This window comes from Hemiscyllium ocellatum, chromosome 16 (assembly GCF_020745735.1).
Source record: "Hemiscyllium ocellatum isolate sHemOce1 chromosome 16, sHemOce1.pat.X.cur, whole genome shotgun sequence".
NCBI classification, from domain to species: Eukaryota; Metazoa; Chordata; class Chondrichthyes; order Orectolobiformes; family Hemiscylliidae; genus Hemiscyllium; species Hemiscyllium ocellatum.
Genome location: NC_083416.1, coordinates 69243683 through 69268429, shown reverse-complemented (window position 1 = coordinate 69268429; position 24747 = coordinate 69243683). Strand labels below are relative to the sequence as shown.

At 41.7% G+C, this 24747-nt stretch overlaps 1 protein-coding gene across 2 annotated transcripts in view; it reads right to left on the bottom strand.

Moving 5' to 3' along the window:
* Positions 1-10595: 10595 nt before the first annotated feature.
* The window catches only part of fat2 (FAT atypical cadherin 2), a 161524-nt gene continuing 147372 nt past the window's right edge, over positions 10596-24747 (bottom strand). Inside the window, exons 22-24 of one of the 2 annotated variants that reach the window (XM_060837352.1) lie at positions 23338-23491; positions 21318-21889; positions 10596-13315 (exon numbers count right to left, since the gene is read on the bottom strand). In XM_060837352.1, coding sequence (XP_060693335.1) covers positions 12804-13315; positions 21318-21889; positions 23338-23491 — 1238 coding nt within the window. In that variant the 3' untranslated portion in view covers positions 10596-12803. The remainder of the gene's footprint in view (positions 13316-21317; positions 21890-23337; positions 23492-24747) is intronic. The other variant, XM_060837353.1, reaches the window with a different exon arrangement.

Here is a 24747-nt window from a genome sequence, read left to right as displayed (position 1 = left end):
CATCTAAGTCATCAAAACTCGCTTATAACTGAGGCCATCTTGCCAGATGTCTGAGGGTCTTTAAACACTCTCTTCTCTGTAGCCAGGCCGTGAAGACAATGCCCTGGCTCCTCAGCTCTCTCCAGCTCTGTTTGGTCAGTCATACCTGGCTTGGCCTCCTACCATTCAAACTTACCTTTGTGCATCACCTGCGACATGTCTGCAGAATAACCATCCTGTCTGCTGCTGATGTACTTTGCTCAAAAACACCACCTCAGCATCCAATGTGAAAGCTGCTTGCATTTCTCTAAACCCCACATGCTCAGGTCATTCAAGTCCTGCCCACCACCTTCATTCTCAAGCCCAGAGGAGGCTTGGTAACTTACTGCCTCTCAGTAGGATGGAATGGAAATGCCGCCAACCATATGTTTGGGTTACTAATGGTGTGCATTAACTTGATGGCGGATCAAAATCTTATGGGTCTGGTGCTAGCTACACATTGTTGGAGGATTATCATTACTTACATACAAATGCTTAAGAAGTCCTGACAGATGTGTTAGCAAAGCTGTTATTAGTTAAACATAACTGAGCCCCAGGCCATCACTTCTCAAAGTCAATAAGATGAGTACTGGCAGATACAAAACTGCTCTTTTTACACTTGGTATAATTGCACATTTATTCATCTATCCACACTCCCACTAACTTAGGAAACCTGCTCCAGTCTTGGACAAAATGACTGCAAAAAAATAGAATGATGAACAATATATTCAAAACAAGTTTGTCAATGCTGCTTTTGAAGCCACACTGAAGGCTTTTGTGGCATGGTGGTAATGTCCTGACCTCAAAGTCAAGTCCCACCTCCTCCGGATGTGTGTCATAGCAAGACTCAACTGGTTAATTACAAATGTCTAAAACTGCTCTGATCTTACCTTAATTTCAGTGTGCAGTGCTCATCCCCAAGGGATGTAATGAAGCCCTGAAGATTGTAAAGAACAGGGCTGTGAGGAGAACTGGAAACCTTTATCGTTTTTTGCTGCTCTTTAATGCTCTTTGAGGTGCTTTGACTCATCATCGCCATCCTAACAGGTATGCAAGTTAGTGAATATCAAGGGAAGCTATCATGAAAATGCCACTTCACGTTAAATTATGGCTGGACAATGGTTGGATGATGATTGGCAAATTGAGAGCCAATTTCATGGTGTTCTTGAAAAAGTGATCGATATGAAATAGATTTTCAAATATGAAAATAGTAGAAGAAAAAAACTGGGGGTAAGTTGAGAAAGCTCAAATGCTGTCATGGGGCAATTGTCAATCTTTCTAGATGAACCTAAGGTAGGCTGAAGAATCTTTGTCAGCTGATTCTATTTCTAAATGTTGTGACACTTTCTAGCCTCAAATAATCATTTTAGGCCATACCGGAGTATTCAGTACAGTATGGAATATCTCTTAGTACCTAGCACAGGCTGTCAGTGCTCCAAGAGAAAATTACACAAGATATCTGCAGCATTTAGACAGCTCACCCAGGGAAGTTGGTAGCATGGGGGTAATATCAATGCCATTGGTAATCCAGAACTGCAGGCAAATGTTCTCAGGAATGGTTTCCAATCACACCATGACCGATACTGAATATTGAATTGAAGAAATTCTGAACTTAAAAGCTAGCACAATGGTGACACTGCCAATTGTAAAAACCCATCTAATTCACTATTGCCCTATAGGGAATGAAATCTGCCACATTCACCATGATCTAGTCACCATGAGACTCCAGACCAACAATTTAGCTGACTCTTTACGGCCCTTTGAAATGCTAAGCAAACCACTCCATTCAAGGGAAGAATAACACTGGAAATTCAATCGTCCAACTACTCTTCTCTCTCTTTGGCCTCTATCTCCACCTATTGTTAACTCCCTACTCCTTTCCCCCACCCTATCTCTGGCATTAAAAAAAACAACTTTTCCGAGCTGATATCAGTTCGGAGTGGAGTGTCATTCAACCTGAAACATTAACTCTGATTTCTCTCCACAGATGCCTCCAGACCAGCTGAGTTGTTCCAGAAACTTGTGTTTTTGTTTCTGATTTCCAGCATCCACAGTCCTTTTGCTTTTTTATTTAGCAGCAAATACTGGCTTTGCTGGTGATGTCCACATTCTGTAAATGAAATAAAAACATACAATGTGGAGAGATATGACTGCCATCATATCATCTGCGGTTTACCTGAATTACTGGATGGTTCACACAGCCAACTGCATCCAGTTTAAGCTAAATTTATTGGTGAACTTGTCAAATTGAGGGCCGATTTCAGGGTGTTTTTGAAAAAGTGATCGATATGAAATTGATTTTCAAATATGAAGATAGTAGAAGAAAAAAACTGGGGACCAGTTGAAAAAGCTCACATGCTGTCATGGGGCAATTGTCAATCTTTCTAGATGAACCTAAGATAGGCAGAAGTGTTCCATTGCCTCTTGCATGAATCAATCTGCATTAATGCTAAATTGCCTGGTCATCTGGCGTTAAGCTCAGCTATTTTACAGACATTTGAGTAACCTCATAAAAGCAAGGTCACTGACCATTACTTTTACAACCTGTTGAGGAGATTATAATTCATTCCCATTTCACTTGCTGTTTAGTGAATGAAACAATAGAGTTACTGGGTGTCAATTTTGCCAAGTTTTATGGAGGGATTTTTTTTCTCGGCAAGGCCTAAGATGGCTTCATTGACTATGTACCTTATCTCTATGGCGCCTGTCTTGTTTGATTCTAAGCATATCTTGTCACATCTGGAACAAAATCCCACTGCCAGGATATCCTAATGCTAGTATCCCTGATGTTGGCATCGTCTTCAAAAGCACAATACGCACCCAGGAAAGCTAGTCTGATACTGCCCTGCAGTTTTCCTAATATTTGTCCTCGACATGGCAGACAAGAGACAATTGGTGCCTTGCTTTGAGGGCAGGAACCTGGAGGCAAGACATACTTATCTCCCATGACTGGCAGTGAAGACCATGACACCAGACCATGCCAGCCTGGTTTGAGGTTGTCATCTGGGTCAGTGTGATATCAGCCATCTGGGGAAATGTCCAATAATGTAGAAAGAATGGGTAATGGATCTCACCTTGATGCCAGGAATCAAGCTATAAGAATCAGCAAATTGTTCCCAGCAACCAAATAGGACTTCTTGCACAATTCTGCCACATGTCTCAATGCAGCCCACATTGTTTAGATTTCTATAAGATCTGCCTTACATCTTCGCTGGCAATTTAACTGCTATCTCCAGCCATGCAGACCACAGTAAAGCAAGTTTTTAAGAGGATAAGAAATGTTGTCCCCTTGTTCAAGAAGGGGAGTAGAGACAACTCTGGTAATTATAGACTAGTGAACCTTACTTCGGTTGTGGATAAAGTGTTGGAAAAGGTTATAAGAGATAGGATTTATAATCATTTAGAGATGAATAAGTTGATTAGGGTTGGTCAGCACGGTTTTGTGAAGGGTAGTTCGTGCCTCACAAACCTTATTGAGTTCTCTGAGAGGGTGACCAAACAGGTGGATGAGGGTAAAGTGGTTGATGTGGTGTATATGGATTGCAGTAAAGCATTTGATAACATTCCCCATAGCAGGCAATTGCTCAAAATACGGTGGCATGGGATTGAGGATGATTTGGATCAGAAATTGGCTAGCTGAAAGAAGAAGGAGGGTGGTGGGTGATGGGAAATGTTCATCCTGGAGTTCAGTTACTAGTGGTGTATCACAAGGATCTGTGGCCATTTGTGGCCATTGCTGTTTGTGATTTTTATAAATGATTTAGATGATGGTGTAGAAGGATGGGTTAGTAAATTTGTGGATGACACTAAGGTCAGTGGAGTTGTGGACAGTGCTGAAGGATGTTGCACGTTACCGAAGGACATAGATAAGTTGCAGAGTAGGGCTAAGAGGCAGCAAATAGAGTTTAATGTGGAAAAGTGTGAGGTGATTCACTTTGGAAGGAGCAACAGGAATAAAGAGTATTGGGCTAATGGTAGGATTCTTGGTAGCGTAGATGAGCAGAGTGATCACGGAGTTCATGTACATAGATCCCTGAAAGTTGCCAGGTTGATAGGTTTGTTAAGAAGGCATACTGTGTGTTAGCTTTTACTGGTAGAGGGATTGAGTTTCAGAGCCATAAGGTCATGCTGAAGCTGTACAGAACTCTGGTGTGACCACACTTGGAGCATTGCATACGGTTCTGGTCACCCCATTATAGGAAGAATGTGGACGTTTTCGAAAGGACTCAGAGGAGATTTACCAGGATGGTGTCTGTTATGGAGGGAAGGTCTTAGGACGAAGGTGTGAGGGGCTTGAGGCTGTTTTCATTAGAGAGAAGGTTGAAAGGAGACTTAATTAAGACGTATAAAATAATCAGAGAGTTAGATAGGGTGGACAGTGAGAGCCTTTTCCCTCAGATGGAAATAGCTAGCACAAGGGGACATAGAGTTAAATTGAGGGGTGATAAGTATCGGACAGATGTCAGAGGTAGTTTCTTTTTTCAGAGAGTAGTAGGGGCGTGGAATGCACTGCCTGCAATAGGAGTAGACTTGCAAACTTTAAGGGTATTTAAATAGTCATTGGATAAATATATGGATGAAAATGGACTACTGTTGGGTAGATATGCTTCAGATTGGTTCCACAGGTCGGCGGAACATTAAGGGATAAAGGGCCTGTGCTGCGGGGTAATGTTCTATGTTCTATGTTTGAAAACCACTTGGCCCTGGTAATGCTGATTATCTTGGGAATTTCAACTGACTTCAAGAATGATGTCTGCAATGGCAAGTTTGTGTTATGAAGGGAGATTGGATTGACTGGACCTGTATGCATTGGAATTTAGAAGGATGAGAGGAATCTAATTGGAACGTACAAATGCTGACCAGGCTGCAAAGACTATGGCAGCAATTATATTCCTTAAGGGTCAGGGGACTAGTATAAGAGGTCATAGTGTCAAGATTCAGGGTCATAGGGCTCAGATAAGGGGAAATGTTTTTACTCAGAGTGTAGTGACTGCAGAATTCTCCACCACAGAAGTGCAGGACACTGAATATATTTAAGAAAGAAAGATAGTAATGGTATGAAAGGGTATGGGGAGGGAGTGGGAGTGTGGTGTTACAATCAAAGATTGCCCGTGATCATATTGAATGGCAGAGCAGGCTTGTGAACTGAATTGCTCCTACTTTCTGATGAAAACCACTGAACATGCAGCATTACTAAATATCATGTGGTGCCAGCAAAGCACAAGTGGAGCATGTCAGAACTCCTAAGAATTTGAAGTAGCACAAGTTAATTCATAAATATAAGGGACGCAACTTCAGAGTCTACTATCCTATAACATCATGGCTGATTTTCTACCCGAACTGCACTTCTTGATTGCATTCAATACAATCCTTTGAATACCTTAATGTCCAAGAAAATATTTTCTTACAGCAGGGAAAGCTGTGGGGGTATCTGATTTATACATACAGAGCTCTGAAGGGCATAAGCAGAATTAGAATTAACTTTATTATCACGTAAAATGTTTACAAGTTGCTATTTACAGTGCCATCTTCAATACAAAGGTGCCTAGGTACAGAAAATGTTCCGCTTAGTAGAGGGTCAATAGCCAGTGGCATAGTTTTAAAGTCAAGAGCAGGCAGTTTGGAGGGGATTTGAAAAAAAAGATTTTCTATCCAGATGGTTGTGCATGTAGGGAATTCATGACTCAAGGGATGGTGGGAGGTGGGAACTCTCAAAATATTTAAGAACTATTTAAATGGACGCTTGAAGTGCTACAGGAGAAGTGCTGGGAAAAGAAGTTAGATTGGATGGAGTCAGCTTGGACACGATGGGCTGAAATGTCCCTTCTTGTGCTGTAAAAACTCCATGCCTCTAACCTTTTGATTGCTGTCTTTAATGTATTCAGTGACTGAGCAACCACAACTCTCTGGAGTAGACAATTTTGAACTTTCATTATATACTGACTGAAGATATTTCTTAACACCCTGCTAACAAAACAACATGATGCAGTTATATTACAACTTTTAATATAATGTCCCAAAGTAGTTCATTGCAACATTCTAAAGCAAAATAAGACACCATGTCAGTTAATAAGTCAGATGAATAAAAGTTTAGTCAAAGTGATAGATCTTAAGAAGCATTTTAAAGACATAAAAAGAGCTAGACAGGTGAATCTGACATGGTGGTCCAAAGATGCGCACAATAGGTGGATTGGCTATGCTAAATTGTCCAATGTGTCCAGGGACTTGCAGGCTAAGTGTATTTGCAGGGTTACAAGGATAACGTAGAGGGTGTCAGTGTGGGATATTGTTTGGAGTGTCGGTGTGGACCTGATAGGTCAAATGGCCTGTTTCCACACTGTAGGGATGCTATATTTCTTGCAAAACTGTGTCTGTGCATGCATTTGAAGGGAATCATTCCAAATAATTAGAAGTGAATCTTGAAACTCACAGAAGATTTTGAAGGTTAAATTCAGCTTAATTCAGTTGCATTTGACTAAGGTATTTAAGTTTTATGGAATAAAATCAAAATGGGCATCAACTTTTCAATATTAACCAGCAATAGATTTTTAAGTGAGAGTCTTCCTAATTATGTGGTATAACTCCTTATCTTCGGATGTTTGTTCGAATTTTCAAGATATGAAACAAATCCAGTATAAGTATCACTTTTTTCCACTAGTTTGGTCCAATCCTTTGTATAATAAGAAGAGTTGTTTTTTTTAGATTTCCCACAGTGTGGAAACAGGCCCTTTGGCCCAACAAGTACACACCGATCCTCCGAAGACTAACCCACCAAGACCCATTTCCCTCTGACTAATGCACCTAACACTATGGGCAGTTTAGCTTGGCCAATTGACCTAACCTGCACATCTTTGGACTGTGGGAGGAAACCTGAGCACCCGGAGGAAACCCACGCCAACACAGGGAGAATGTGCAAACTCCACACAGACAGTTGCCCAAGGCTGGACGCGAACCTGGGTCCCTGGTGCTGTGAGGCTGCAGTGCTAACCACTGAGCCACCGTGCTGCCCCCTTTTTCATTTTATAATCTGTTTATTAATACTTTGGAGATACATACATCTTATTATGCGACATTAGTTTCCTTTTGTATCCTTTGCTTTAGTTTTTGCTGTACCTTTAAAAATGGTAGGGGGCAGTGTGGTGCAGTTTCTGGACTATAACTAGTATTTGAAATATGCATGAGTGAAATATGCATGAGTGAAATAATAGGGACTAGATTTTATATGGTGGGGAGGGATACTCTCATCAGGAAGAACTGTTGCCACCTACTGGATGATTGAGGAAGAAGACCTCTGTCCCTCAGGGATAGGAGGTTCTGCCTCAGAGACCTGGTGCTCAATCAGAAGCTGCCAAATTTTCTGTACCAGTAGTGCCATTGAAAGTGGTGGCTAATGCCAATACTGTGATGGGGTTTGAGGAAGTGAGTTGCGCTAGACTGTGACTTTGAGTGTTAAGGGGGGTCCTATTACTAGGGTGAGGGTCATAGACCTTGAGGGAAGTAGGTTTTGGGAGGTCCACTAAGGATTGACCATCCTTCCTTCTCCTGCCCATCATCAGCCCACAGAGGGAAACCTGCCAGTTTGGGTGATAGGTGTGGACTTTGCCTGCTATTGGTTAAATTCCAATGTTAATTGCCCACATAATTGACCCTCTGGCTGGTGGGCCAGATAATGTCATCACTGTTACTGGTAAAATTATAACAGGGGAAGGGGCAGGTAGGTAAACATTTGGCAGGCTGTCCGCTGAATTCTATATGCCCCAACTTCACACCCATCAGAAAGGACGATATAAACTAACCCAATAATCTGGCTGTATTATAGAATCACAGAGATGTATAGCATGGAAACAGACCCTTCGGTCCAACTCATCCATACCAACCAGATATCCTAACCTAATCTAGTACCATTTGCCAGCACTTGGTCTATATCCTTCTAAACCTTTCTATTCATATACCCATCCAAATGCCTTTAAATGCTGCAATTGTACCAGTCTCCACCACTTCCTCTGGCAGCTCATACAAGCACTGTCCTCTGTGAAAAAGTTGCCCCTTAGGTCCCTTTTATATCTTTCCCCTCTCACCCTAAAGCTATGCCCTCTAGTTCTGGACTCCCCCACCCCAGGGAAAATATTCCGTCTATTTACCCTATCCACGCCCCTCATGATTTTATAAACCTCTATAAGGTCACCCCTCAGGCTCTAACACTCCAGGAAAACAGCCCCAGTCTATTCAGCCTCTCCCTATAGCTCAATTCCCCCAACCCTGGCAACATCCTTGTAAATCTTTTCTGAACCCTTTCAAGTTTCACAACACCCTTCCGATAGGAAGGAGACCAGAGCTGCACATAATATTTCAAGAGGCCTAACCAATGTCCTGTACATCCACAACATGACCTCCCAACTTCTATACTCAATGCTCTGAGCAATAAAGGAAAGCATACCAAACGTCTTCTTCACTATCCTATTTACCTGTGACTCTACTTTCAAAGAACTATGAACCTGCACTCCAAGGTCTCTTCGTTCAGCAACACTCCCCCAGGGCCTTACCGTGAAGTATATACGTCCTACTCTGATTTGCTTTTCCAAAATGCAGCATCTTGCACTTATCTCAATTAAACTCCATCTGCCACTCCTCAGTCCATTGGTCTATCTGATCAAAATCCCGTTATACTCTGAAGTAACATACTTCGCTGTCCACTGTATCTCCAATTTTGGTGTCATCTACAAGCTTACTAACTATACCTGTGTTCACATCCAAATCATTTATGTAAATAATGAAAAGTAATGGACCCAGCACTGATCCTTGTGGCATTCCACTGGTCACAGGCCTCCATTCTGAAAACCAACCCTCCACCACCACCCACCATCTTAAACCTTCGAGTTAGCTCTGTATCCAAATGGCTAGTTTTCCCTGTATTCCATGAGATCTAAGGCTGCTAACGAGTCTAGCATGAGGAATTTTGTCAAATGCCTTATTGAAGTCTATATAGATCACACCTACGTCTCTGTCCTCATCAATCTTCTTTGTTACTTCTTCAAAAAACTAAAATCACGTTTGTGAGACATGATTTCCCATGCACAAAGCCATGCTGACTGTCCCTAATCAGTCCCTGCCTTTCCAAATACATGTAAATGCTGTCCCTCAGGATTCCTTCCAACAACTTGCCCACCACTGATGTCAGGCTCACTGGTCTATAGTTCTCTGGTTTTTCACTACCACCTTTCTTAAATAGTGGCACCACGTTAACCAGCCTCCAGTCTTCCAGCAACTCACCTGTGTCTATCGATGATACAAATATCTCAGCAAGGCACCCAGCAATCACTTCCTTAGCTTCTCACTAAGTTCGAGGGTCCTGAGGATTTATCCACTTTTATGCGTTTATATTATGTTCCTTTATGTATTGCCTGAAATGACATCTTTGCTGACAATACAAGAGCTATCTGCACTCTGCAAACCATAGTCAAATCAATCGGGTTCTGTCAATGTCCATCTCCAAGGAAAGGAGGCAACCCTCCCGTATATTCCCCAACATTCATCAGGACCTCCAGATTCTTCTCAGCAAAGCAAGGTGCTAACATTCCTTTATTAGTATCACCTTATCAATCCTTCACACACTGTATCTGTAAATCCAATCATTAGCTGGCAATGTTTGACCTGGTACACAGCTGGGTTTGATGTGGTGTCGCTGGCAGGAAATCCAGAGGATTCCAGCAGTGATAAGCACTTCCTCCATCTGTGAGTGCAGGATAGTGAGGTATCAGTGCCATGGAAGTGCAGTTCATAGTTAATGAGGTGTAGTAAAACTCACTTGAGCTCACAAAAAGAAACCTTTCATGAGACTTCCTGAATTGACACAGCAAGCGTTTGGGAAAATTTGGGTCTTTGTGTCTGCCTTCAGAAAAGGTGACAATGAAATTCAGGTTGTAAAATCAGTGAGGGAATAGAGAAACTTTGGTGAAAGTGGATTCTGTATTAACCATGAAAGTGAAATTGCACATAGCCTTGAAAACAATTAAAATCAGAAGGCTGTGGGCAGAAAGCTGGGAGTAGTTCTAATCAGATTGCTGCTTCAAAGAGCTGGCACAGCATAATGAAAAAAATGGTCTCCTTCCATCTTCCTCTTGCCCTTTTTTTCAGTTATCGTTCAAATGCCCTGTCACTTTAGAACATGCCCTTTCTTCCTCCTATCACTGTCCTTGCAACTCCCCCATCTGTCATGTCAGGTAACCTACAGCATTTTATATTCTCTGTCTACAACTTGTCTCTCCACATTCTCCATGCTCTTCAATGTTGTCACCCTCTCCCAACATCTCTCATGACCTGTTGACTACTATCTTATTTATCCGAGAGTCAGCCCCTTGTCTCCTCGTTTATTTTCAGTTCCAAGAAGAGTGAGAAGTTACTGCTCTGCTGTTTCATTTTTTCTTAAATCCAAGCTATTGAAACTTCAATGAAATAACCACAACATAGTGAAGATCTGTAGTCAAAATAAAACCACATTTTGTTGAATTTAATACAAAATTAAAAGAGAAACACTTTCTGTACAAACTCATACAGCAGAACAATATATTAAACACTGGCTGCACAAATAAAATACAGTCATCACATTTACTGAAATGGGGGAAAAGATGTTTACAGAGAATAACATGGATGAATATGCATATGCTACAACTTCAGTTTCCTATGTCAAAACCACTTTATAGTGTAATTATTTCATTGCAATATTCACGTAAGCAATCTGCACACACCATTAAGTTGATTGTTATTCAGCATAACCTTAAATAAGGCTCTTTTTGATGGAGCAGATTTTGCATGCCATCATAAAATTAGGCCTTATACTAAAAGACATTGTTTCTAAGTTGCTTAGCTGTAACCTTTTAGACCAATAACTAAGTTTATACTCTTGGGCCAGAAAATCATTCAAGCTCAAATGAAGACCATTTGCTCTTCAATGCCACTTAACCCCTTTTTTGGCTGAATTGTTTGATTGGAACAGAGGAAGAAAACATTGAATGGTTTAACATTAGCGTGTTACAAAGATTTGATTGCTTGAGAAAGACTATCAGCAGGATTTCACTGTTACTGATTGATTGTGCAGATGTAACATAAACGGCTCTTGGTTCAATCGTTAATAAGTTGAAGCTTCTAGTAATGGCATCAGGATACCACAGAAAATATTAAATGAGCACTTCTGTTCAATCTGGATTCCAGACAGGATTTTATTTTGCAATGTATCAATGGAATTCTCATCAATACCTCTTCCAATATTTGGACAATACAAATGAGAAACACCCTTTTTACTCATAATATGACACATACCAAGAAGCTCACCAAAAAAGATGAGTCTTTGGCCTATGGACCTTTAAGGTAGCCTAAAGATGTTGATCCAGCACCACTAAGTGTGAGAGAATCATTCAGTCATCCTAATGTGATATTTAGATGTGTAGATGTAGCTTGCTCTTCAGTGCAAAGATCCAATCAGGCAAAGGAGAAAGCATTGCAGATTTTTATTATTTTGTTTTTGTTCTGCAAGGAAATCTGTATTTAAATACATTGTCATGAGATATTTGACAATGAGCTATTGTTTTCCTTGTCTGGGAACAACTGCCCTTGGCATAGAATGACCAAAAGGCAGGCTTGGACCATGACTACTCTTGACATTTCTTGAATGGATGGGATTCAAGAACTTTGCACCAACATCAACTCTCACTCAATACAATATGCAGAAATAAGTTTGCATCGCCCCAAACGTCTGCTCTGTGATTAGTTCTTCATGTAATTATAACTCTTTCCTGAATAAAGAAATCTGCTAGAGATTGTAAAATATCTTCATAACTTGGTTATTTGCATAAGAGAATCAGGGCATATTTTATGGAAAAAAAGATGTTGGGCATAAATCAATTTGCATTGTGAAATTGTTTTTTCTTTGGAAATTGTAAAGTTTGTCTTTACATTTGTCTGTGTTTATCACAGACTGAATTATTAGCCTTTCTTTTAAACATGTGTTTAAATAAATGTAAAGAATGTCAGGGAATAGAATATTTTCCTTTATGTAGATAACAAGGAATTAGCAATGATCTATTCCCTGGCCAAGTATAGCAGAACTTGGTTCAGAATAAAACTAATTGCTTCTGGCAAGAAAGGTGATGTCCATTCTCACATAAAATAACAAGTCTATAAACAGCTGCAATGATATTCACCTCTTCCCACAACATGCTGAATTCACTCTGTTGTTAGTAAAACATAACTAGAATCAAGTTACTTTTCATTGTATTTTCAGACGTGCACAACAACTAATGGCATGCCTAATGCAAATATCCATTAGCAAACAGAGACTATACAGACAGCATCCACAGTATCTCATTCATTCAATACTTTTATGGTTGGGACGAGTTTATATAGCTTTTATCACTAAAAACACTAGATTTGTACAATCTCACGAACATTACACTCATAAAAGTGACACCAATGTAAGTGTTCTCCCACTGTCTTTTTTTTCAGTCTTTATTGTGGCATTTCTTCTGAATTCACCAACAGCCACCAAGTGTCACCTCAGAGCTGTAGCCGTATGAATGCAATGGCAAGCTGTTGCTGCAGCATTCATACCGTGGTAGGGCTGTCAGCTTGGAGCACTGTTAAACGGCCTACTGTCCAGAGGGTATTTATAATCAACCCTCGATTCATACCCATAATAAAGTCATTACAGTGATCTTAGAGTAGGCAGTAAGTGGGTGTTAGCAGGCTTGACCTGACATAGTGCATGATTAAAATATGAAGAAGTCTCTGCATTAAAACATCACCTCCTCACAGCTGCCATAGTCACTCTCCATCAGATCAGAGTCCTCATAACATGTTGGCATGATCAAATGGGGCACCACTGCTTGCGAGGGCATGGGCTCGCACTCTGCGTAGGACGGCTGGGCAACGCTGAGACGAACATGAACCTTCTGGTAGCCCGGCTGCATGGGAACGCCTGGGGCCTGCGCTTTCAGCAGCTCTGCTGGGTAGTAGCTGATGGCTGTGTACTCGTTCTGACAGCGAGAAGGCAATAAGGCCACGGGGTTACCATCGGGGAAGTCTTCCAAGACCTGATCGCTATACTGTGGGGCTAGGGGAGCCCGCTTGCTGCGTGGTGAATAATGATCCAGTGGGAATGGGAAGCCATCATATCTATCTAAGTGTTCATTGCCCATTGGAGGTGGGAGATTCTCTTCAATTGCTTCATACCGGGAATATTCAGGCATCCTTGGCGAGTGAGACTGAGGCTGGGGCGGCCAGACTGGAGGATCACCATGGTAGACTGAAAATTAAAAAACAACGTTAAAAGAATCTTGAAGAAACATTAAATTTTCAAATCAATCATCAAGAAGCACCCTCAACAGGAAGTGCTAGGGATTTTCTTTCGCTACGTATTTTCTATTTTCCATCCAGTTAGATCCAGCTGCCAACATACTCCCACCCATTCTTTATCAATTCAGGTTGATGGTGTGATGTGGATCTCTCAGTAGCACTGTACATTCTGGGTAAGGTGGTTTGTCAAAAACTCCTGTATTAACCTGACTTTTCCTTCCACTAGATTCCTGCTCCACTGCATCAATTTTCAGTGCTTCCCTCTCCAGGGTTTGCCTAACCTACTTTAACGATGCCCTGGGCCCAACCGTGCCCTTTCTTTCCCTAACTTCTTTCATCATGTCCCCTTTTGGCTTGAGCTATCATCCCAATACAGGTGAACTACGTCCTTTCCTTCACCGTATCACTTCATGGTTCACCTTTTTTTCTCTTTTCTCGCACATACATTCCTATCCTTTACTCAAAGAATATTGTCACCTCAGATAGTGCTATACTGCCATCTGCAGTTGATAATCTGCTTTGAATATTGCAGAACGGTGATATAAAAACTTAAAATGGTTGTCTTTAAGCGCATGCCATCTGACAAACTAACCACCTTTAATGCTAACAGGCTCATACTATCCTGTTATAGCTACAAACTTTACATCCCTAGTCCCTCTCTGAAGCATCTTTTATTTTTAACTCGAATTGCCTTTTTCAATGTTTAGCATTTTTTTACATTTTCATTTTGCTTTTTTTTTAGTGACTTTCTACTCTGATTTATTTTCTGCTGAGTAATTTTTATTCATGGTTACAATTTGTTTCATTCTGTAGATTTATTTTACCCTTTCTTTTATTCACATTTTTAATCACCATCTTTCACCATTCAAGCAATCCTTAAAGGTAGCTTCCTTTCACCAACAGGTCCCAACCTGTAGAAAAGCACTGTGGAGCTAAAAGGAGTGTACTAACAGTGGAGTAATAGCTAAAGAACTGTCGAAAGAATGTAGTTTGTTGTTAGTGCACAATAATTCAGTGAACATATCAAGTAGTGGTGACATACCTTGTTCCACATAAACCTATTTTAAAATTCATTCCTGGGATGTGGGTGTCACTGGCTAGGTCAGAATTATATTGCTCAGCCCTAATTACCCAGAGGGCATTTAAAAGGCAAACGCATTGCTGTGGGTCTGCTGTCACATGCAGGCCAGACCATTAAAAGGTGACAGTTTCCTTCCCTAAAGGACATTAGTGAACCAGATGAATTTTTCTGACAATCAGTATTTCATGGTCATCATCAGACTCTTAATTCCAGAATTTTTTTAACTGAATTCAAATTCCATCATCTGCCATGGGGAGAAATGAACATTACATTGGTCTTTGGATTAATATAGAAACAAGTTACTGCAGATGCTGGAATCTGTACCAAAAACAAAAAGTGTTGGAATTCACAGTAGGCCAGGCAGCATCCATAAAGAGACATCAAGCTAACGTTTCAAATCTAGATAACTGCATCATTCTGATGAAGAGTCACCTGGACTCAAAACGTTAGCTTACTCTCTCTCTGTGGATGCTGCCTAACCCACTGTGAATTTCAGCATTTTTTGTCTTCTGGATTAATAGTCTAGTGATAATACCACTAGGCCATTGCCTACCCTCAGGCGATATCAGCTTGGCTGGGACACAGGACCATTCAGTGACATAGATCAATTAGTATTTCAAACCTGTTCCACAATCTAATTTGATGCAACAAATCTGGATCTTAATTCCATTTACACGCCCTGGCTCTGGAATCTTTAATACCCTTACCTAACAAAAATCTATCAATGTCAGTATTCGAACGTTCACTTGGTCACCCCCAACTCCAGCTCTTTGTGCAGATATAGTGCCAGGCTTTCACTAGCCTTTGTGAAAGAAAGCTTTTGGGCACCACCTTTGAATAGATTCATTTTAACTTTGATGTTAAGCCTCTTCATTCTGGATTTACATAGCAGATCATATTTCCAGTTCATCGACTCTACTGAGTTGCAAGAATTAGCCTCATCAGCACAAGATGAAGGTGAGAAAAAAATGGACAGGAATCCCCCATTAACGCTCGTCTCTTTATGGTCCCTAGTAAATGTTGGTTGAGAACAATATTAAACTTTATGTTAAATGGCTATTCGCTCTTTTGTTCAGTCAGACAACCAGCTAAGATTGATTGTCGAGGCTTACACAGGTCGAATACACATCATATTGCAGACTGATTGGCACTGGTAAAATTATGGCAATGTTACACAACAAATTAGGGTGTGTATGTTAATGATGGAAGACTACGCAAATTGTGGAATACACCTGGCTTTGTGCACAAGCATTTTTTTTTGTCTTGTTAAACCACAAAATTTGGAAAAGTGAACAATCTGACAATTACTCAACAGTGATTCACAAGGTATTAAAAGACATGAGAGACAAAGGTTAAGAAACCGAGCACAGCTTCAGTAAAGGATTCCTGAATCATACTCATTTATTTTTCTAATGAACCTTTCCTAACTTGCAGTACATTTCAAAATAGCTGCATGCCATCAGAATTCTAGGAAGTCATTTTCAATGTAGTGTCCGGGTGGTAACAAAATAAAAGTGGATTGTCTACTCATTGCAGGGTACCGACTGGGGCGGGGTGGGGGTGGGGGTTCTGCAATAAAGAGGTGATCTGCTTTGTTGGGTTTGGTCTCACATTGCAAATTACCTCTTACCCCTGCATCAACACAACCTTTAGTCTGATAGTTCATTTTTTATCTCAAAATGCACCAGACAGTCCTTGATTGATGTTTCAATGCAAGGATCAATGACATGGGAACTCACTGTGAACCAATCTGAATTTTGAGGAAGTAACAAGCAAGTTAATCAAAGAATAGCCTATGACTCTATAATAGCCAGTGAATATGATCTATTTGGATTTCCCGAAGACTGTTGACATAGTGTCGGAAAAAGACGAAGCAAATACAATGATGAGAACTCATGGTGTTAAGGGAAAGGTACCAGCATGGATAAAGGATTGGTTGATTGCCAGAAAAGAGAGAATAGGGATAAAGGAGTCTTTTTCAGGATGGCGGCTGGTGACTAGAGGAATTCCACAGGGGTCCGTGTTGGGACCACAACTATTCACATTATACTTTAATGGTCTGGACAAAGGAACTGAGGGGATTGTTGCTAAGTTTTCAGATGACACAAAGATAGGTGAAGAGACAGGGTGGTGTTGAGGAAGAGAGGAGGCTGCAGAAGGACATGGATAGGCTTGAAGAGCGGACAAAGAAGTGGCAAATGGAATTTGTTAGGGGAGGTATGAGGTCTGCACTTTTGTAGGAAAGAACAGAATCATGGATTATTTTCTAAATGGGGCATGGTTCAGAAATCTGAAGCACAAAGGGACTTGGGAGACCTAGTTTAGCATTGTCTAAAGGTTAACATGCAGGATCACTTGGCACTTGGGAAGGCAAATGCAGTGTTAGCATTAATTTCAAAACAGCTAGAACACAACAGCAGAGATGTACTGCTGATGGTTGTCTAAGGCTCTGGTCAGACCACATTTGGAATATTGTGAGCAGTTTTGGGCCCCATATCCAAGGAAGATTGGAGGAGGTCCAGAGGAGGTTTACAAGAATGATCACTGGGATGCAGGGCTTATCATATGACATGCTGTTGAGGACTCTGGATCTGTGCTCCACGAAATTTAGAAGGATGGTGGGGGTGGAATCTCAATGAAGTTTACAGAATACTGAGAGGTCTGGACAGAGTGGATGTGGAGAAGATGTTGTCACTAGTAGCAGAGACCAGGACCCGAGTGCACAGTCTTAGAGTGAAGACATTCCTTTTCATCTAGTTCCTTCAGCGAAGGGGTGATGAATCCATGGAACTCATTGCAGCAGAGGGTTGTGGAGGCCAAGTCATTGAATTTTTTGAAGACTGAAATAGACAGGTGCTTGGTCAGTAAGTGGATCAGGGATTATGAGGTCTAGACAGGAGAACGGAGTTCAGAAATTCCTTCGGGTGCTCCGATTTCCTCCCACAGTCCAAAGATGTGCAGGTCAGGTGAATTGGCCATGCTAAGTTGCCCATAATGTTAGGCGCATTAGTCAGAGGGAAATGGGACTGGGTGGGGTGCTCTTCGGAGGGTCAGTGTGGACTTGTTGGGCTGAAGGGCCTGTTTCCACACTGCAGGGAATCTAATCTAATCTATATCAGCCATAATTATGGTGGAGTGGATTCAGTGGGCTGAATGACCTTATTCTGCTCATATATCTTATGGTCTTCTGGCTAAAAAAATCATTAAGGGAATCACTATTGCCGGTCAAAGAAGGTTTGATCTTCAATGCATCCCAACATCACAGATGGGACAATTGTTCTTCAACCAATTTGATTCACTCCATGTGATATCAAAAAAAAGGCTGCAGACACTCGATTCTGCAAAGGCTATGGCCCTTACAGCATTCCAGCATTGGTACTGAGACTTGTACTTCAGAACTAGCTGCACCTATTGTGAAGCTGTTTCAATACTGTAACGGCACCAGCATCTCTCCTAACGAGTGAACATTGCCAAAATATGCCCTGTGCTCAAACAGCAGGTCAATATGTATACATCCATACATCAGGAGCATTTCTGAACTGACAGCCAGACTACTGCGACCACTAGGACTCATAACAGCACACAAACCAATAGCCACTCTCAGACAACAACTCATCAGGACAAAGGACCCGATACCCAGCAGGAGCAAAACCAACGTAGTGTACAAAATCCCATGCAAGGACTGCACAAAACACTACATAAGACAAACAGGAAGACAGCTAACAACCCACATCCATGAACACCAACTAGCCACGAAACGACACGACCAGCTATCCCTAGTAGCCATACACTCAGATGACAAACAACACGAATTCGATTGGGACAACACCACTATTATAGGGCAGGCCAAACAGAGAACAGCCAGGGAATTCCTAGAGGCATGGCACTCATCCACAAATTCTATCAACAGACACATCGAACTAGACCCTATATACCGACCACTGCAGCGGACAGCAACTGACAACCGGAAGCGGCAGATTCAAACCAGTATAAATGCCGGAGGAATCAGCACAGAAGCGCTTCACAGGAGGCTCCCAAGCACTGAAGATGTCACCTAGAAAGGGGACGAAACGTTTGCAACAAAAACTCCCAGCTCGGCGAACAGAACCACAACAACGAGCACCCGAGCTACAAATCTTCTCACAAACTTTGAAATGTTCATTACCATTTGTAGCTCCTCAGATACTGAAGCAGTGACTGTCAAAATGCAGCAGGATCTGGAGATTAGATAGACTTATGCTTCTAGGTGACAAGTAACATTCACGACACACAAGAATCAAGCAATAATCATCTCAAGCAAGAGTCATAGAGTCATGGATAGAGTCATAGAGATGTACAGCACAGAAACAAACCTGTCAGTCCAACTCATCCATGCCGACCAGATATCTTAATCTAATCTAGTCCCATTTCCAGAACTTGACCCATATCCCTCTAAAACCCTTCCCATTCATATACCCATCCAGATGCCTTTTAAATGTTGCAATTGTACTTGCATCCACCACTTCCTCTGGCAGCTCATTCCATACACATACCACCCTCTGCGTGAAAAAGTTGCCGCTTAATTTCCTTTTATATCTTTCAGCTCTCACCCTAAACCTATGGACTCTAGTTCTGGATTCCCCCACCTCAGTGAAAATACTTTGTCTATTTATCTTATCCAAACTCTTCATGATTTTATAAACCTCTATATGGTCACCCCTCAGCTTCTAACACTCCAGGGAAATCTATCCCAGCCTGTTCAGCCTCTCCCTATAGCTCAAATCTTCCAAACCCAGCAACATCCTTGTAAATCTTTTCTGAACACTTTCAAGTTTCACAACATATTTCTGATTTGAACGAGACCAGAATTGCATGAAATATTCTAAAAGTGGCCTAACCAATATCCTGCACAGCCACATCACGACCAATAAAGGAAAGCATACCAATGCCTTCTTCACTATCTTATCTATTTGCGACTCCACTTTCAAGGAACTATAGACCTGCACTCCAAGGTCTCTTTGTTCAGCAACACTCCCTTTGGACATTACCATTAAGTGTATATGTCCTGCTCGGAGTTACTTTTCCAAAATGCAGCACCTCACATTTATCTAAGTTAAACTTCACCTGCCACTCCTCAGCCCGTTGGCCCATCTGATCAAGATCCCATTATACTCTGAAGTAATCTTCTTCGCTGTCTACTACACCTCAATTTTGGTGTCATCTGTCAACTTACTAACTATACCTCATCCAAATCATTTATATAAATGATGAAAAGTAGTGGACCCAGCACCAATCCTTATGGCACTCCAATGGTCACAGGCCTCCAGTCTGAAAACCAACCCTGTACCACCACCTGTCTTCTACTTCAAGCCATCGACAGAATCCAACCATCTCCCCATGAAAATCAATAGTACTATCATCACTGAATCCCCCACCATCCACAACCTGGGGTGGGAGGGGGGTTAGAAATGGAACTGGACCAGCTAAATCAATGCAGAAAATTATACTGCAAGTGACTCCTATGTCTCTTGTCTCACTGATGCCTGCCATCTTCAGCATTCACTCCCCTTATCACTGAAGCACAATGGCAGCAGCTGGTACCCTCTACAAGATGCACTGCAGCAACTTCCCAAGGCTCCTTTGACTGCACCTTCCAAACTCCTGACCTCTGTAAGGTGAATGGAAACACTTGCAAGTTCTACCTCAAGTCTCTCATCAGCCTGATCTGCAATCATTTTGTCGTTCGTTCAGTGTTGCTGGGTCAAACTTGTGGAAATCCCATCCTAACAACAGTGTGGGCATCCCTATACCACTAATGACTGCAGTGGCTCAAGAAGGCAACTTATCACCACCTTCTCCAGGACAACTAAGGATGGCCTAGCCAGCAATGTGCACATCTCATTAATGATTTTTTTTAAACATCCACATTTTAAATCTGAATTGAACCAAAAAAGATCAAGTCATTCAGCACATTGTTGGCATCACACCTGGATAGTTTCTGATCAGCACTTATCAGCTACAACTAGAGCAATTCATTGAGCTTATAGGAGGCATTGCAAAGAGGAATTCTAAAATAAATTTGAAATATTATACTTCGAATGTATTTTCTCCTTGGCTAAGTAGAAAAGTCTTCGAGGAGAAAGTGAGGTCTGCAGATTCTGGAGATCAGAGCTGAAAATGTGTTGTTGGAAAAGCTGCCTGACCTGCTGAGCTTTTCCAGCAAAACATTTTCAGCTAAGTAGAAAAGTCCCAATGATATCAAAGTATATGGACTTTTGGGCTTCATAATTGAGTACTTTGAGACACTGAATACAAGAGAAGGGATTTATGCTGAACACTAATAAAACTCTGATTTGGCCACATCTGGATTGCACTCAGCTGAGGTCACTACTCTTTAGGAAGAGTATGAGGGCCATTCAGAGGGTACAGAAGATTTACCAGAATGGCTCCAGAGGATAAGGGGTTTTCATTACACAGTTCAATTGGAGAAGCTAAGGTTGGTCTCCTTGGAGCAAGGGACATTAAGTGGAGATGCAAAAAACATGTGTAAGATTATGGTTTGGATAAAGTAAACACGTTCCACTTTTAATGGTGAAAGGACTGGGAAAATAGGTCTAAGGTTTGGGGTGAGTGATGCAGAGCTGGCGATATGGACATTAACAATTCTTAGGATCCTAGAATTCCCTATTAGGGTGATGTAGGCAGAGATAATGAATGATTTCTGAAGTAAATTAGGGGGGCACTTGGCTGAAATAAACTTGCATGAGTATAAGGATAGAGTGAGGGAATTGAAATTGCTCAATGGACAACTGCCTGGGCTTGATAGGTTGAATGGCCTCCTTCTCTAGTATAAGAGACTCATAAATGACTGATAGACATTGAATGTTCTCACCTTCATACTCACATTCCCAGGTTGTTTTTGGTATAGATTCGTTATCCGAGTTGGAGGAGGGAGGAGGAGGAAGATTTGGTGCCACACTGCACACGACAGTTGGCCGACTTTTGCCGTGCACTGAGTTGAATGTGTTGAGGTCTGGATGCCCCTGTGATCCTTGGTATGAATTTCTGTCCAACTCATACACAGAGCCCTTGAGAATGTTGAGTGGGATGAGTGCAGACGAATGCAGATCACAATAGCTGTTCCTTGTTGTTTCACTCTTCGACAGCTCATTGCTGCCCAAAACACTCAGGGAGGCTTGTTTCTTATTTTTGCTCCTGACCTTACGGAAGATGACAAACAGTGCAACTAATATGCAGGCCACCAGCACGGCTCCTGCTATTTCAATAATTTCGTAGTGGCTGATGACCATGGGAGAGCTGTATAAGTGTTTCTCCACCGACTGATTACACAATTTGCCAGTGTACCCAGGCGTACAGTTGCAGTTAAAGAAACCAGAGAAGTTCTCACAGCTCCCATTGTTTCTGCAAGGATCCTTTAGGCATTCGTTGATATCCTCTTCACATCTGAGAATTCAAAGCATACAATTGTTACCTAGGGGTCCTGTAGCATAGCTTTATTGACCCTACCTCTGAACCAGGATATCTGGTTCAAGACCCACTAATGTCTCAGCATATCTGAACAGCTTGATGAAAACAACAATGGTCAGGAGCAATGAGGAAGTTAGCAAGGATGGGGGGACAGGAAGGTGTGCCTAGCCATTGCATAGTTAGATATATTTCACAGAGTCTGCCCCACTCACATCAAATGAGTGACCACCAATTGAATTTTATTCAGTTTGTAGAAGTCTGAATCCAGTTTGGAATGCGAAGCACTGGGTGAACACACACTATTCGTAAGTAGGGAGAGGAAAGCATGGCAGAGGCAGCTATGGGCAGAATTCCTTGGAACCAGAGAACAAGCACACAAGGTGACTCAGTGATCAACATTGCTGCCTCACAGCGCCAGGGACCCGGGTTCGATCCCAGCCTTGGCCGACTGTGTGTGGAGTTTGCACATTCTCACCATGTCTGCGTGGGTTTTCTTCAGGTCCTTCAGTTTCCTCCCACAATCCAAAGATGTGCAGGTCAGGTAGATTGACCATGCTAAATTTCCCATAGTGTTCAGTGATATGTGGGTTAGGTACATTAGTCAGGGGTAAATGTGGAGTAATAGGGCAGGGGAATGGGTGTGGATGGGATACTCTTCAGAGGGTTGGTGTAGACTTGTTAGGCTGAATGGCCTGTTTCCATACTGTAGGGATTCTATGATTTCTAGTCATAGTTCACTGGATAAAGATGCTGGGCCTCAGATGAAACAAGCAAGTAAAGCTTTTCTGGAGCATCAGAGCAAATAAGTTCCTGAATTTGGGAGACACGTGAGGCATTGTGAGAGCATGGACAGTACATGCAGGTCTGTAATGTCTCAGGATTTTGAGCACTTGAGTTTTTCCAATGACACAATGGCTACTCTCTTGGAGAACTGTAAGATATAGGCCTCTGTAACACTAATTGGTTGATGTAGTGGAGAGAGAGCTATATAGCTTTGAAGTCAGCCTGGCAAACAACAAAATAAAATCAGTGTAAAGTCATGCCAATATGAGGCCACCACAACAGTGAAAACTAAATAACGTAACTCTACAAGATTCAGTAGATGAAGCTGAGCAAAGATGGATCTATTTCGCAGAGAATGATTAATGATTAAAGTTAATGGAACCAGTCACTTAAGCAAGAACTGGGAAGGTATTTAGGAAGATCGTCAGCTGAGAGATACATGATGTGAGCTCTGTATTCTGCAATCTGTTGCTGTTTCAAATAAAAAGGAACGTGTCAATGAAGAAAGAAATATAGGATGAAAACATAAGATGGACAACTCAAACGTGAGTCCATCAGGAGTTTATGGCAATTGTTAATGTTAATAAGAAGGTGGAAGATTTACTGGATGTAGCAAAGTGTGATCAGAAATTGCTCGTTACCTTGGTCCTGAATATCCCTTGGGGCAGTTGCAGGTGTAGTTACTCTTTTGTGGGATGCAGGACCCACCATTGATGCAGGGTTGTGAGAGACAGAGATGATTGATCAGTTCGCAGTGCATACCAAGAACATTCTTCGGACATTGACAAACATATCCTAGATTTAAGGCATAAATAATAATTTAATAGAATCATACAGTACAGGAGTGGGTCTTCAGCCTATCAGGTCTATACCACCAAAGCTACACCAGACCCACCACCCAGCACTAGGTCTATTGCCCTGAATGTTATAACGTTTCATGTTCTCATCCAAGTACTTTGGAAAGGTTGTGAGGTTACTCACTTTAACTGTTCTCCCAGGCAGTGCATTCCAGACCCCAACACCATCTGGATGAAAAAATATTTCAAGCCCCTTTAAACATGGTGCCATTCTCCTTAAATTATTCTCCTTTGTTATTGATTGTTCAACGAAGGGGATCAGCTGCTTTCTATTCATCTTGTCCACGCCCCTCATAATTTTATACACCTACATCAGGTCTCCCTCCAACCCTCTCTGCTCTAAAGCAAGCAACCTGAGCTTAGCCAGCCTCTCTTCACAGCTAAAGTGCTCTATTCATGGCAACATCCTGGTGAATCTGCTCTGCAATCCCTTCTAATCATAACCTTGCTGTAGCACAGAGACCAGAACTGCACACAGTGCTCCTTATGTGTCTCACCCAAAGTCATAGAACCTTTACAGTGCAGAATGAGGTCATTTGGCCCATTGAGTAGGCACCAGCGTCCTGTAGAGCATCCCACCCTATCCCCATAACCCTATATGTCACATGGCTAATTCATCTTGACTGCACATTCCTGGACAATATGGGGCAATTTATCATGGCTTATCCACCTAACCTGCACATCTTTGGATTGTGGGAAGAAACTTGAGCACCCAGATGAAACCCACACAGACTGTCACCCAAAGCTGGAATTGAACCCGGATCCTTGGTCCTGTAAGGCAGCAACACTAACTATTGTGCTACCCAAGTCCTACACAGCTCTAATATAACCATCTTGCCCATATAATCTATGCCTAGACATTTAAAGTCGAGTATGCCTTCCTAACTATCTTCTTAACCTTTCGGGATTTGTGGACAAACAACTCAAGATTCTTCTGTTCCTCTGAGCTTCCTAATGTTCTGCCATTCATTGAGTACTCTATTATTTTGTTACTTCTTCCAAAGTACACTACCTCATATTTGCCAGAGTTAAGTTCCATCTGCTACTGATCTGCCCATCGACAAATCCATTTATATCCTCTTGTAAGCTTTTCAAGTTTCCCTCTACAGCCATACAATGATCTGTGCCATCATGACCTTGTCCCCCGCCTTTGCCAATTTTATTCATCACTCCTCTCAAAAGCGTTGACTTTTA